The sequence below is a fragment of the Lactuca serriola genome, chromosome 5, assembly GCF_051521515.1.
Source record: "Lactuca serriola cultivar US96UC23 chromosome 5, Lser_US96UC23_V15, whole genome shotgun sequence".
NCBI classification, from domain to species: Eukaryota; Viridiplantae; Streptophyta; class Magnoliopsida; order Asterales; family Asteraceae; genus Lactuca; species Lactuca serriola.
The window spans coordinates 305,637,760-305,653,441 of record NC_136412.1 but is presented as its reverse complement, the minus strand read 5'-3'; the positions used below and the strand labels follow the sequence as shown (position 1 = coordinate 305,653,441).

Below are 15,682 nucleotides of genomic sequence, written 5' to 3'. Positions count from 1 at the left end.
TGATTGGAAGGTGAGTTTGTGGTTTGACGGTGACTGTTTTCTACGAAGTGGTGTTTGGGAGTGCTCTTTTTTTTAGTTAAAAGTCTTTTTTATTAGCTTATTGATTTTTTAAAAAACAGTTTTAGAGAAGTGTTTAGCTTAATTTTTATCTATAAAATGTTTCATATTTAGAATGATTTACTAGTTTATATATAATATTTTATACTTAACAATTTTATTACACAAAGTTTTTGTTCTTTAAACATTTTTTTACAAAATATATACTATAAATTTTTTTAAACATTTTTTTATCATAATGATAATATTAAAATTACGTGCATAAAAAAAGTAGAATACAAATTCTAAATAATTCATAAAAAATATCATATATTACGTCATATTACATTCATCTCCGGAATTTCATTATATCTTGCTCAATAATATCTTGTATCGCTGTCATATATGAGTTATCATTACTCTTGTAATGTGTATTTGGACCTTCTTCGTCACCTTCACTACTAATACGATTGTAGGATTGTTGTTGTGTCCTATTAAATGTTTCATCAAACCTACGACGTTTCTAATATAGTTATGGATCGCTATCAATGCAATCACCATACTCACTTGGTGTTCGTACTTGTAATTAACATGCATGTCTCTTAATAACACACACTTAGTTTTCCACACTTCAAAAGTCAAATCAATGATACTTCCCAATAATGAATGGTTAAAGTTAAATTTCTCTTCCGGTCCACGAGATTCACGCATAGCAGCAATATGTCCACGTTGAAAATCCGGTATATGATAACGAATATTAGTTCCTTTATATGGAGCAAGATACCCTCTGGTATTTAGGTATCCGACATCAACAACATAATATTTATCTGTAAATAAAACAAACATTTGTTATTCATTTCAAACAAGTATTAAAAATATAAAACTTTTGTTACTAAAAAGTTATACTAACCACCAGTTGAAAATGGAAAATGAAGATCTGGTCACTGTAAGACTTCATTGAAACTTTTTGTGTCATATGCAGTTCCCTCCCATCCAGCTCACACAAATGTAAAACACATGTTAAAATCACAAACAACCATTATATTTTGTGTAGCATATCCCTTTCGACCAATGTATTTTGCTTCCTCATGTTGTCGAACCGATGCCCTACCGTGTGTCCTGTCTATAGTGTCAATGCAATACTACAAATACAAAAAGATATCATAAATAAATCATTTGGTGAAATAACTGAATATTGGATAATATCAGCGATTGTTTAATATATATACTCAGTAGGGGTGAGCAAAAACCGCACCGCAATTAAAATTAACCGCATAAACCGCAACCGACAAACCGCAACCGCAATTAAAACCGATGGTGAGGTTTTCTGTTTTTCAAAAACCACAAATTTGCGGTGCGGTGCGGTTATTAGTTTTCAAAAACCGCAAAAAAACCGCACCGCCCCGCATATATTATATACAATTTTTTTAATTAATTATTAATATATTAAATATTAAAAATAACACAAGTTTCATGGATGAAAGATGGATAAAATACTAGAAGACCAAAGTATCGATGTTTTGTTATGTTTAACTTTAACAAATGGTGAAATTAGACAATTTTAAGATATTTCTTGTTAATTACTATTGATTTGACGTTTTTAAGCTATTAGTTGTTTGTAATTTAAGTTAATTGTTTTATACTTTATGGTTTTTTTTTATTACAAGTAATATGTTTGAACTTTTAAAACCATTTGAGCTCTAAACTATGGTTAAAAACCACACAAAATAACCGCACCAAATCCATGCGGTTAATAACCGCAACACAGAAAAAACAAAACCGCACCGCAAAAATAACCGCCTAACCGTACCGCAAAAATAACCGCACCATGCGGTTTTGAAAATAGATTAACCGCATTTGCGGTTAGTAGTGAGGTTTTAGCTAATAACCGCACCGAACCGTACCGCGCTCACCCCTAATACTCAGGAACTTCATCATTATAGTTGGCGGCTGGCATGATGATGTCGACACTCATCTTAAGCACGACTGTCAAAACTATATGAAAATGTCTGAATTGTTTCTGAAATGATTTGCTACATTCATGGGCCAAAGTCATCAAGACAAAACTTTAACTTGTCCAAATAACAATTAAGGTGAAGTAGGTGGGAATGGTTAATCACTATATGATAAATGGTGGGTTCTTTTTCAAAGTTAGTTATTATGGATAGCTTCTATAAAGGATCCGACTAATGGCATATACATTCATTGAATTCTCCATTTGGATGGTTCTTATCCTTCACAAATATTAAGAATCAAACCAGTGATTGGTGATGACGACTTAACTATAATTAAGAGCAAATATCCAATGTTAGCAATAAAAACTTGATTAGTGATTGAAGAATTTACGGGTGAAGTTTAGAACAATCAACATTCAAGATAATTATAATTGACTTTGGTGTTTTGTTAATATGTCGACTCTGGTATTTAGCATGTTGTAAGTTGTAAATAATTTTTTAAAAAACTTAATAAACTTTGTTTGGATCATTGTATGATACCATATGATAATTATCATATAAAAACTAAAAACTAAAAGAAATTGTTTAGCAAATTAGTAAATAAAGATGATGAAACGAATCCAAGAAGTAAGAACTCAATAATATATTTTTGTTTATATAACAAATCAAACTTGCTTCAAAACAAACAAGATTTATTTCCCAACAATCCTAAAGAAAAGTAGATTAAAAAACACTACAATCTTAAATTAAAACACAATAAACAACTCCATACACCCTCCTTAATCCTTATTCAGACCTATTAGCATACCTTTCAACATTATTATCAAGGTTCAACCCAACCATGGCTTCACCCAAACCACAGCTCACCTCCGCAAGCACCTTGGGGTCCGTGTAATGTGTGACCGCTTGAACAATGGCTCGAGCCCTACGAGCCGGGTCACCACTTTTGAACACACCGGACCCCACAAACACACCGTCACATCCCAATTGCATCATCAAGGCGGCATCCGCCGGAGTTGCAACACCACCGGCGGCAAACTGTACCACCGGAAGCCGCCCTAATTGTTTGGTCTGCATCACCAAATCATATGGGGCACCGAGTTTTTTGGCAAAAGTGAAGACTTCATCATCATCCATATTTGCAAGAACCCTTATGTCCCCCATCACTGATCTTACATGTCGCACTGCCTCAATTATGTTGCCTAAAAAACAATGCATGAATCAGAAGGATCAAAAATGGATTCATTAGAATAGTGATTCGTAATCTTGAATCTAACATCTACACAAAAAAGGGAATAGTCAAATAGATTCACGAAATAGACAACGAAACCAAAATAGGGTTTAGGGTTTAGAGTTTCGAGAAAGCATACCAGTTCCTGCTTCGCCTTTGGTACGAATCATGGCGGCGCCTTCACGAATCCTACGCAAGGCCTCACCCAAATTACGACAACCACAAACAAACGGAATCCTGAAATTATGTTTGTTGATATGATTCATATCATCAGCCAACGTTAAAACTTCGCTCTCATCTACGTAATCAACTCCAATCGCCTCCAAAATCTGAGCCTCAACGAAATGCCCAATCCTAGCCTTCGCCATGACTGGAATCGTGACGGCCTGTTTGATTTCCTTAATGAGTTGGGGGTCGCTCATCCGCGCAACGCCGCCTTGAGCACGGATGTCGGCCGGAACGCGCTCCAGGGCCATGACAGCACAGGCGCCGGCTTCTTCGGCTATGCGGGCTTGTTCTGCGTTGACGACGTCCATGATGACGCCGCCACGGAGCATCTGAGCGAGGCCAACCTTGACGGAGTATGGTGATTTCTTGCTCTCCGTTAGGGTCCCGTTACCGTACACCGCCACTACTCCGGTTCCGTCCATTGATTCGTAGCACTGTGCTTTAGTTGTGTGTGTGTGTCTGTGTTTTGTTTGAGAGATAAGTAAAGTGGCGAATGGAGGCTGTTTAGGATTCTATGCTCTCGTTTTAAGTAATCGGTTTATGCCCGTTTAGACCTTTAAGTTTTAGAAATAGACAGAAATGATCCTTGAACAAGAAACATTTATGTTTCAATTACACTACTTTTCATTTAGGTGGTGTTCCAAGTTAGTAATGGAAAGAAAACAAAGGTAAGGAAAATAAGGACAAAGCAAAAGCAGGGAAAAGGATAAATTTATTCTAATAAATAAATGTATTTTTGCCACATATTTTCTTATTTTTCATTTGGATACATTGCATTTTCTAAAAATTTTAAATTTTCTATTTTTCCTTTGTCATTTTATTATATTTTTCATTTTATTAAATAAAAATTTCACATTTAATATGTAAGATAATATATATGTAAGGTATTTATTAGAAAATGTTTATATATGTAATGTATTCAATACATTAAAGCCTCATTAATTTTAATAATTCAAAATTTTTCTCATTTTTTATATAAATTCAAACTTTTCAAATTGTTAAAATTTTCATGTTTATTTTTTTTAAAATAAACTCATGTAATACATGAGTCTCACACATAGTGTATATATATATATATATATATATATATATATATATATATATATATATATATATATATATGTGTGTGTGTGTGTGTGTGTGTGTGTGTTAGTTCGAAAACAAAGAAAGGAAAGTTAGGTTGAATAGTAAAAGTTCGAATCGTCTAATGATAGAAGAGAATACAGTGTACGTAAGAGGCGTCGAAGAAAATATAGATTTTGGAAGATATGCATTTTTTTAATATTAGGTTGAAGCCTTGAATGGTAAATCAATAAATATTGTCTTATATTTACTTTCTTTTCGGATCCTTCCATTTTGTAAGGAAAGTTATCATAAAGATTATATAAAATCTTTATTTCTCTTCCTTCGATTTCCTTTCATTAAAAAAAAATTGTGATTTACAATAAGTTAGAGTTCGTTTCTAACAATGTACTACTTTGTTTGGGGAGTTACCACGATTCCCATATACTATCTTTGCAAAAACATAAGCCATACCATAAAAGTTCCAAATTCAACATAAATTGAGCACTTTATGACCATAGATCTCTTTTACCAACCATATATGGAGGTCCAATTCCAATATGAATCGAGCTTGTTTGACCACTTAGACATTTACGTCAGCCACCTAATGGGTTGTTGTGTACCTGTTCTTTTCACATGATGTTCATGTGTAACCACTTGACACGTCAACCACCTAATGGACTGTTGTGTACCTGTTCTTTTCCCATGATGTTCATGTGTGACCACTTGACATTTATGTCAGCCACCTAATGGGTTGTTATGTACCTGTTGTTTTCACATGATGTTCATATTTGACCACTCAACACTTACGTCAGCCACATAATGGTTTGTTGTGTACCTGTTCTTTTTACATAATGTTCATGTGTGACAACTTGACACTTACGTCAGCCACCTAATGGGTTGTTGTGTACCTATTGTTTTCACGTGATGGTCATGTTTGACCACTCGACATTTACCTCAGCCACCTAATGGGTTGTTGTGTACCTGTTCTTTTCACATGATGTTCATGTTTGACCACTTGACACTTACGTCAGCCACCTAATGGGCTGTTGTGTACATGTTCTTTCACATGATGTTCATAAAAGGAAACAAACAAAACAAAGCAGTGTTGACCAATTCAAAAGTTGCTAGAAGAATAACCCTATTACAAAACCAATAAATAACAGTCAACGAATAATCTCTCACTTTATAAATCAAAAGGTTTTTAAGTTATTATAAAACAATCTTTCACAACAATAAGAAAAAGAGTTAGAAATCTAGGAGTGACTTTTGGGTGGATAAGAGTAGTACTAGGGTTTGGCTCGTTTCATAACGCAATACGGGCATTTGTATTGCTTTATGGTTTCAGCCTTGGCAGGTGTTATTTTTACACATTTGCCATGATACCACCTTTCACATATGTCACACCCGATCCAAAACTCATCTCCATTGTAGTTTCCACCACAACTCCCACACTGTGTGTCCCCATGTTCTTCTTCATCATCATCATTATCATCATCATCATCATCATCATCCTCGTAATTCTCTTCTATTGCTACCTTTGCAACAGTTTTAACCTGTCCATCACTTGATCTCTGCAATTTTTTTAAAACATAAAAATCAAGTTTATATTTCAGAAACTAGTCATATACCAGATATGGATTTCATGAAAGAAAGGGCGATTTTGTCATTTACCAGATATGCATTCCAGATACGGTTAAATACTTAAAACTTGAACGAAGGGCGATTTAGTCAATTACCATATATATGCATTCCAAATCCTTTAACAGATTTAAAAACTGAACAAGATTTTAGAAAAAAGAATGAACTTCAATTTCATTTGCAAATAAGGCAAATCCTACCAACCAAACACATGACAGATTTAAATCCTTCTGATTCCAAATCCAATTTTTTTGAAAAATCTTGTTTGGCTTTTTAGATCTGTAGAAAGGTTTTGGAATTTAAAATGTATATACATGGTAAATGACAAAATTACCCTTCTTTCACTAAGTATTTGACTAGTTTCTCGAAATTTGAAATCCTCTGATACATTCCATACCCCAAAATACCATCCAGACAGTAATTTTTGGAAGGAATTGGAATTTGAAGGATGGAATGGAATTCATGAGTGAGAAAAGCTTTTTACTTGTAAAATTCTAGGGTTAAAAGGGTATTTGAGTAATTTTAGCAGGAGGAAATGTTGGGAATTGAAATCCATGGGTTTATAGTATACGGAATGTCGAAATCAATCATTCAAAGGATTTTGTGAGTTGTAACGGAATTCGAATCCATTCCCATTTGCAACCAAATGCAATTGGAATGGAATTGAATTCAAATTTTGTTACCTTTGTGCCACTTTTAGATTTGCTTCCACCATCTGCACCATGCACCATGTCTTTTACAGGTTTCTTTTCTGTTACAACTTCGAAGACAGTTGGCAGATCATTAATCATGCTAAATAGACGCCTCCTGTAAACAAACATACAATTAAATGCAAGAAACACAAACCTAGTTTCCTTTATTTGTTTATTATAGCATTCTGCAAGTGTAAATATTGAAAAGTCATAGAATTTAGTAACAAATGAAGAAATATAAGCACCTTTCATTTTGATTTAGCCTTGCTCCAAGATAGAAAGAAACAGATAGCAGCCAACAATCACTGTGAACAGCAACAAGTGAGAGCCAATCTTTCCTGTTCATTCCATCTCTTGCAAAGTTTATTCCGAGTGCAGGTTCAGGGAGCTCTGGTGGAACTTCCTCCGCTGGAAGACTAACTTCCCAATTTTTATTCGGATGTCCATACAGACACAAGTTATCTTTTTCTGGAATCATGTTTCAAATTCCCACATTGGATTTGATTTTATGGCAAATTGCAACAAGAAATTGATTTTAGGCTTTTAGCTGAATAATTGTAATATGATTTTGTATGCATGTGAAAGCAAATTGAAATCCAACAAGAAAAAAAATGATATGACGAAAGATTCAAAAGGGAAAGTACCTGGATCACAAATGCCATAGAATTCGTCAACATCTGAGAAAATTAATTGAAGAAAAGAGATAGTTAGCAACTAGCAAGTGAAAAATCGGAAACTTTTGGGGGTTAAAACTAGGGTTAGGGTTACAAATTGAATTACCATGAGTTAAAGCACGAACTATCCCGCCACGACGACCGCTGTAATCTTTAAAGATCTCTTCTACTGTACGAGGACTCGAAGAAATTGAAGCCATTTCCATATGAAAGAGAAGAAAAGAAAAAAGGAGATCTAATAAAGTGATTTCAATTTAAAGTGTAGAACATTGATCATACTCTCTGTGTTTTTTGCGCAGGGATTGATTAAGGCAATTTTCCGGATTTTTGGCAGTAGACGAGATAAAAAGGCGAAACACACAAGCAGGAATGACCGAATTGCTGTAGGGATTGGGGAAGACCACAACGAAGTCGAATAAACCACTTGATAATTTATTTTTGATTTTATTTGTATTGTATTATAAAGTTTTTAAAAAAAAATAGTATTTGTATATATATTAATTATTAAAGCATACAATTTTAATATTAAAATAGTAATTCTAATCACCGTGAGCCGGCCCTAATAATGTGGTGGTTTGTACAACCCGAAATAGGTAAATTGGTTAAAATTTGGATGAAAATATATGTGGTTAATGATTTATAAGTGTGTTTATGTACATAATATCTTATTTTCTTTTTAATTGTGAATTATTCGTCCTTAAACTCAATTCCTTTTGTGTGAAACTCATCACTTTAATTGGATATTGTTTTTGTGTTAGTGAATTTTACATGATAATATGATGTTTTTTACCAATCTAAATTTATTGATATCGTCCTCGTAAGCCCAAACCAATATAATGAGGCAATAAAAAAGAAGCATTGAATGTTGTCCTCCCAATACATATCTAATGCAAATATGGGTGCAATCCAGATTCATCCGGATTGGGCCTTCTCATTCCTGGTTCTATGTTATGTTAAGTGAACTTTTTCATTGGTTATTAATTTAAAGCAACAAATGTTATGAATGGTACTAGATTCTTAGTGTTTGTGTGTAGGATTAAAAAAGAAGAAGAAGAAAGAAAACATTCTTTTTAGGAATGGATTGCCCTAGACTATATAAGTGATATCACTTATTGTATATGATCTTTATATGAAGTTGAAGACAATAAGGAAAGATGAAATGGAATATAGGAATTTTGATTTGAAGAGTGCAGTTATGGAACATGACATAGATATGCACAAGTTAAAGATGGATCAAGAAGCTAATAATTGTTATAACATAATTAGACAAAATTAATTCCAAATTGTTAATTTACAAATGTTTTGTATTTTCGTTTTTTACTCTTTTGTGGTAAACGTAATTGTAATGTAGTTCGAAGTTGTAATGAAGTTTGATGAAGTTCAAATTGTAATGAAGTTTGAAGTTTTAATGAGTTTTAATAATATGTTATGACAACATATAAACAAAACGAACTTCGATTTACATATAGTTAAAGAAGTTATATAAAAGACCATACATAAAATGGTATATGTTTTACCAAAAGATTTATATTAATGTACCAAAAGATATGCTTCCTTATGTGTTACGAAAGACCACCCAGAAAATGGTATATCACTATAACTCCAATGTCTTGTCTATGTTGTTTCCACCATCATCTTTATGAAACACTTGTTCACTAAGATTGATATTGGTGATCGAAAGAAACATTTTTATCTTTTTCTTAATAATATTACTCACACCTACATTAGGATTATGCTCCTTAATGTAGGTGTGAGTAATAAGAAGAAGAAAAAGATGTTGAGTCCTTATGAAGAGATGAAAGACTCCAACATATATAGAGACATAAATGACTGTTGCACACCAATATGGATATTGTTACACTTCTTTTATAGACGAAGGCTTGATGATGTCACACAATGATCGATTAAGACACGAACTCTAATACCATGTAAGACATAACATTTTCCCATGAATAATCCATTCTCATTAATGGTGATTATATAGTAATAATATGTCACAATATTTAAATATCGAGTATAAGTCTTCCGGCCACAACATGGTCCAACAACGATGCTAATGTTGATTAGTTGTCCAACAATCTATATTTAGACATTTTCTTGAATATTTTCAGCTTCACACAAAATCACTTTTCTATGCTTTAACAATAAAGGGATGTTTGTTCACAAAATATTTTCGGAAATAATAAAATCTTTTAAAAGAACTGGAATTTAAAGAAACTAGAATCTCAAGTAATTATAATTTGTAACATTGAATTCTTTTCTCTTTGGTTTTGGCTTGTAAATCTGCCAAATGATATGAAATGTAAATTATGTAAAAAGGCCAAAGTAATTTTTATTTCTAATTTGTTTCTTGTTTCATAAAAAGGACAAAATTGCAATCTAGTAATTTTTTTTTTTATTTACGGAGCCATATTTTCTACATTCTTTTGATAAAAATCAATTGCATTTTGCAATGCTTTTCAAATTTAATGCTTAAAAATTATGTAAGTAGAGCTTTAATAAAAATGAAAGCATGCTACATGCCCGCCCCACCCTGCATATAAACTTAGTCCTCTTCAGCACGAGGTTAGTGAATGTTGCATGATCTCTCATTTTTGTGATTAAAATGAACTTTGAGTTTTCAACCCATTGTAATTTATTTAAAGAATAAATTTTAGATAAAAAAAAAAAAGTTATCAAAGAGATTGGCTATACAACTGATGTGAAATACAAAATCATTTGAATAGGGTTTTGTGTTGTGTTAACAAAAAAAAAGTGTTGTATCTTTGATGAGTATAAAAGGATATATATGTCTTTTTAATTGAAGCGGGGAGAATGAAATCTAATTAGTTGGCCATACCTTAATGAATGATACAATCATTCGCACTTGGAATTCAATCGACATCGATTTTGTCGACCAAGGGTTGTATTAATAGAATGTTTTATTTTAATTCCTTCGAATTCCATCAAAATTTAGGAAACAATCAAGCCCTAATAGTTAACAAAAAACTATTAATGTTTTTTGTTAACTATTAGAGCAAGATTGTTTTCTAAATTTCGATGGAATTCGAAGGAATTAAAATGAAACGTTCTTCTGATACAACCATTGGTTGACAAAATAGACCATGACGCATAAATGTCAAGAACAAAAAGTGTTATCTAAAAGTAAATATATGAAACAAAAATAAAAATGATTTATTTTTTACACAATTCCGAAAAACTCATTAAAGCACCTAAATGAAAATATAACTTACTCTTAAAGATTCAAATCTAAATCAAAAGCTCAAACTGAAAATATATAACAACACAAAATTAACCGGTAACAACAAAATGCAAAGTTTAGATTTTATTTAAGTAAAAATATAGGACAAACTAAATTGAAACTTTTAAAAGCGTAAAACAAAAGCTCAAAAGTGAAAATATACAAATAATAATGTAACAACTAAGAATTAACACTAGTCAGAAAGTGTTTTACAAAACACACTTATCAACAAAATGCAAAGTGTAGCTTTTATTTATGTAAAAATATAGGGCAAACTAACTGGAAAACTTTTAAAAGCATAAAATTATATAAAAATTAAAAGTTAAAAACTCTCAAAAACTACTTGACATGGTTTTAAATTATTTTTTTGTTTAAAATAAAAACTTTACACCCGTACTCTGAACAAAACATTTTATTAAATTCAAACCTTTTCTTTAAAAGTCAAAAGCTCGATGTCAAACAAACTCACACCGTGTGTGGCTGTGCATTTCTTTTATCTACTACTTAAACTGGTAAAATGTAAAGAAACCAACAAATAATTACCAAAAGAGGCCAACATCCTATTTGTTTTGAGTAAGAATTGAATGATAGAAACTGTTACTAAAATCCTGCAAATGGAGAATCATTTCACTCCAAAACAAGATAATACCAAATTCATCATATTCAACACATCAACCAACACCACAAAATCCAAAACAAAATCTATCAAACTTCATCGGAAAAATGTTTCATTTTAATTCCTGACAAATTTCATTTCATGGCAACTAAAAAACAATATGAAATTTGAAATTTTAATTCTTTTTGAACCATTATGCGAACCAAATACCATTTAAAGGTTGTATCGGAAGAATGTTTCATTTTAATTCCATTCGAATTCCACAAAAAATCACGAAACAATCATTGCCCTAATAGCTAAGACAACCCATTAATAAAGGAAATGAGTCATTTTATGGAATAAACCATGACAAAAAAACGTCAAGAACATAAACTTAAAGTGTTACTTAACAGTAAATTTTAAAATAGGAAACAAAAATAAAAACGATTTAATCCCAAAAGCATCCCAAAAGCTCTTTACAACACAAATGAAATATGTAATTTACTCTAAAGATTCAAACCTAAAACAAAAGCTCAAAAGTGAAAATATATAACAATTAAGAATCAACCCTATGTAAAAATGTTTGACAAAACTAAGTGGTAACATAAAACTGTAAAATATAACTTTTATTTATGTAAAAATATAAGGCAAACAAACTAGAAACTTTTTAAGACGTAAAACTACATAAAAACTAAAAACTCTCTAAAACCACTTGATGTAGTTTTTGAATTATTTTTTTCTTTCAAAATAAAAGGTTTAAGTTCATACTCCGAACAAAACTTTTTATTTAATGCAAACTTTTTCCTTAAAAATCAAAAGTGAAAACCATAACACTACTTAAATTGGTAAAAATATAAACAAACCAACAAATAGTTACCAAAAAGACCAAAATCCTATTTGTTTTGAGTAAGAATCGAATGATAGAATCTGTTACTAAAATCCTGCAAATGGAGCATCATTTCACTCCAAAGTCCAAAACCAAATAATACCAAATTCATCATATTCAACACCACAAAATCCAAAAACAAAATCTATCAAACTTTATCCATAAAATATCATAAATAAACATTTTCCAACCCCAAATACACTCAAGGGATCCTTCATCTCCAATTCAAGAAGAAGTCAAAAGGCGTTTAATCCCAGATTTCTGCTCAGAAGTAAGCCTTGTAGGAAACTTTATATTAAACTTAACTCTCAAATTCCCCTTCTTTGTGGGCTCTTTAGGTATTGGCATCCCTTCACCTTTGACCACTTCTTCATAAGTTGGACTTATTACAGAGTTTATCGGTAAAGTCAAACTTCTCCCATCAAGTGTTGTCACCTGTGCACTGTATCCAGTCAACGCCTCTGCTAATGATATCTTCTGAGTCACCACTAAATCGTTTCCATCTCTTTTGAAAACAGCATGGGGTTTTTCGTCAATTATGAAAATAAGATCTGAAGGGATTACTCCTCTTTGTTCATTTCCTTTTTCGGGAAATGTTATTTTTGTACCCTTTTTCCACCCTGGTTTTATCTCTATTGTGAGAATTTCTTCCACTGTTGTTGGCCTCCTTCAAAAAGAATCATAATAAGGTCAAGTTATTAAGATATTATACTTTGAAAAAGATAATGACATTGCCAATATAAAGGGAATCAAAAGGGGACAAAAAAGATAAAAAAAACAACTTACCCAGTAGCATCGGTGGCATCTCTGGAGATCTTCATCTTCTTCGTTGTTCCTTTATACAGATCCTCCAAGCTACATGGCAATGGCCGCTCAATGGCAGCTCCTTTTCTAGGCGGCATACTGGCGGATCCTTCACCACCACCACCACCTCTAAACTGAGAAAATATATCCTCGCTAAACATGTTTCTTGAAAAATGCCCACCTGGTCCTGCTCGTGATCCTCCCATGTCCCCCATCCCTCCGAAAGGACTAGAGAAACCAAAAAACTCTGAGAATATGTCATCTGCATTACGAGGGTTGAATCTGAACGTCGTTGAGCCACCGTCACTTGGCATACCGGAAAACCCACCGGCGCCGGGTGGGGGCACCTGCCCCTTTAAACCCTCCTCGCCGTACTGGTCGTAGATTGCTCTTTTCTGAGGATCACTCAAAACCTAAACAAAGATGCAAAACCCTAACTAAATTGATCAATCAATTTCGGGATTCTATAAATCTTACAAAACCCTAGCTCGTGAAATCACAATCGCATGAACATAATTCAAACAGAAAATTCCGAAAATTCACGTTTAGATACATGTGTGTATATATTTGCCCAATCTGAATTGAGCCAATCAAGCTCAGAACTTGATTAATTCAATAAAAATCCGGAGTACAGAACATATAGACATGAAATTTGAGAATGAGAAACGTGCATTTGGAAATTACTTACATCATAGGCTTCGGAGATCGTTTTGAATTTGGCTTCCGCTTCTTTTTTGCTGTTAGGGTTCTTATCCGGGTGCCATTTCATAGCGAGTTTTCGATACGCTTTCTTCAAGTCATCGTCTTTAGCGTTCCGGTCAACCTGAAGAACCTTGTAGTAATCCACTCCCATGGCTGCCTGCAACAACTCAACGGATATCTATGGTTGCTTGTTGAGGTTTGTTGGAGATTTATGGGTGTGTATGTGATTCAAGAAACTTCGGTCGCATGATGCTGGTGTGAAAGGAGGGCGACTCAAGACAAAAAACATCTGGGAGTTTGGGCTTTCAGGTGCTTCTTTAGGCCCATCTTTATTAAAATACTTGGAAAAAGAATTTCATAAGATATATCTTTAACAAATATAATAATCCAAGGATTTTAATATCGAAATCTTATTTAAGATTTTTGTTGTAAGCTAAAAAATTGGATCAGATTGGTACCGATTTTTTTTTTAGAGAAAATTCAGAAAATCACCAAAAACAATAGGTGGTTTGAAGAAAATAACCAAGGAAAAACACATTTTAGAAAATGATCAAAAGATCCGCAGAGCACCGTCTACGGATCTATTAAGCCCTCTGCGGATTTGCTACACCTCTACGGAATGTAGTTTTTTTTTTTTAATTTTTTTAATTTTTGACCAAAAGATTTGCAGAGCACCCTCTGCGGATCTATTAAGCCCTCTGCAGATTTGCTACACCTCTGCGGAATGTAGTTTTTTTAAATTTATTCATTTTTTTTTGCGTTAATTTTAGTTTATTAATATTATTATTTATTTTTTAAATACACTAAAACATTATGTTATTATTATGTAAAAAATTTGACAAAAAAAGGTTTTTTTCCGTTTTTTCGTTAATTTTAGTTTATTTATATTAATTTTTCTTTTAAATACACTAATACAAACAAAATACATATAAATAACGTAATACAAACCAGTGCATATAAATAACCTAATTAAAATTATACAAATATTCCATGTTTTTTATAGGTTAGAAAACATACCTTAAAAAACATAAACATACAACCTTCATAATAAACATACTTTGAAATAATCTTTATTCATTCAAATCGAACCACGGAAACTATACATAATAATCACATAAAGTATAAGTGTATTTAAAAAAAATATTAATAAACGAAAATGAACGCAAAAAAAAAACAAAAAAAAATATTAAAAACAATTAAAAAACCAACATTCCGCAAAGCTGTAGCTAGATTCGCACAGGCTTTAATGGATCCGCTGAGGGTGGATTCTCAAAGAGTTCTGTGGACTGATATCAAACATAAGTTTATTATTTTTAACATTTTTTTGTCAAATTATTTACATAATCACATAAGGTATTAATGTATTAAAAAAAAATTAATATTAATAAACGAAAATGAACGCAAAAAAAACAAAAAAACAAAAAAAAATAAAAAAAACAGCAATTCCGCAGAACTGTAGAGGATCCACAGAGCATTTAATGGTTTCGCAGAGGGTGTACACTGATCCGCTGATAACAGTTCTGTGGATTCCCAAACAGTTATGTGGATTGATATCGAACATAAGTTCATTATTTTAACATTTTTTTGTCAAATTATTTATATAATCACATAAGGTATTAGTGTATTTAAAAAAAATATATTAATAAACGAAAATGAACGAAAAAAAATAAAAAGACGAAAATAAATAAAAATAAATAAAAAACAGCAATTCCGCAGAGGTGTAGCGGATCCGCAGAGCAGCTAATAGATCCACAGAGGGTGCTCTGCGGATCCTTTGGTCATTTTCCAAAATCCATTTTTCTTTGGTCATTTTCTTCAAACAACCTTCTCTTTTTGGTTATATCACAAATTTTCTCTTTTTTGTAAGATCAAAATTATCAGGTCGGACGAAAATTTCTACCAAAAAAGTATATATAAAATATTGATTATAAGTAA

General features: G+C 32.2%; 3 protein-coding genes across 3 annotated transcripts; all 3 read right to left on the bottom strand.

The window, feature by feature from the left end:
* Positions 1–2,601: 2,601 nt before the first annotated feature.
* Positions 2,602–3,957, bottom strand: LOC145054844 (pyridoxal 5'-phosphate synthase subunit PDX1.3-like). The gene is made up of 2 exons (XM_079003110.1): positions 3,362–3,957; positions 2,602–3,193 (listed from the first exon to the last, which is right to left on the bottom strand). The coding sequence occupies exons 1-2, from the start codon at positions 3,870–3,872 to the stop codon at positions 2,778–2,780; spliced, it is 927 nt and encodes a 308-aa protein (XP_078859236.1). The 5' UTR covers positions 3,873–3,957; the 3' UTR covers positions 2,602–2,777.
* A 1,715-nt stretch (positions 3,958–5,672) lies between these two features.
* LOC145054843 (PHD finger protein ALFIN-LIKE 1-like) lies at positions 5,673–7,898 on the bottom strand. Its single transcript, XM_079003109.1, has 5 exons — positions 7,626–7,898; positions 7,490–7,522; positions 7,091–7,313; positions 6,837–6,960; positions 5,673–6,086 (listed from the first exon to the last, which is right to left on the bottom strand). Exons 1-5 carry the CDS (start codon positions 7,723–7,725, stop codon positions 5,802–5,804), a joined length of 765 nt encoding a protein of 254 aa, XP_078859235.1. The 5' UTR covers positions 7,726–7,898; the 3' UTR covers positions 5,673–5,801.
* A 4,440-nt stretch (positions 7,899–12,338) lies between these two features.
* Positions 12,339–14,028, bottom strand: LOC145054842 (DNAJ heat shock family protein). Its single transcript, XM_079003108.1, has 3 exons — positions 13,734–14,028; positions 13,028–13,458; positions 12,339–12,908 (listed from the first exon to the last, which is right to left on the bottom strand). The coding sequence occupies exons 1-3, from the start codon at positions 13,896–13,898 to the stop codon at positions 12,467–12,469; spliced, it is 1,038 nt and encodes a 345-aa protein (XP_078859234.1). The 5' UTR covers positions 13,899–14,028; the 3' UTR covers positions 12,339–12,466.
* Between the last annotated feature and the right edge of the window lie 1,654 nt (positions 14,029–15,682).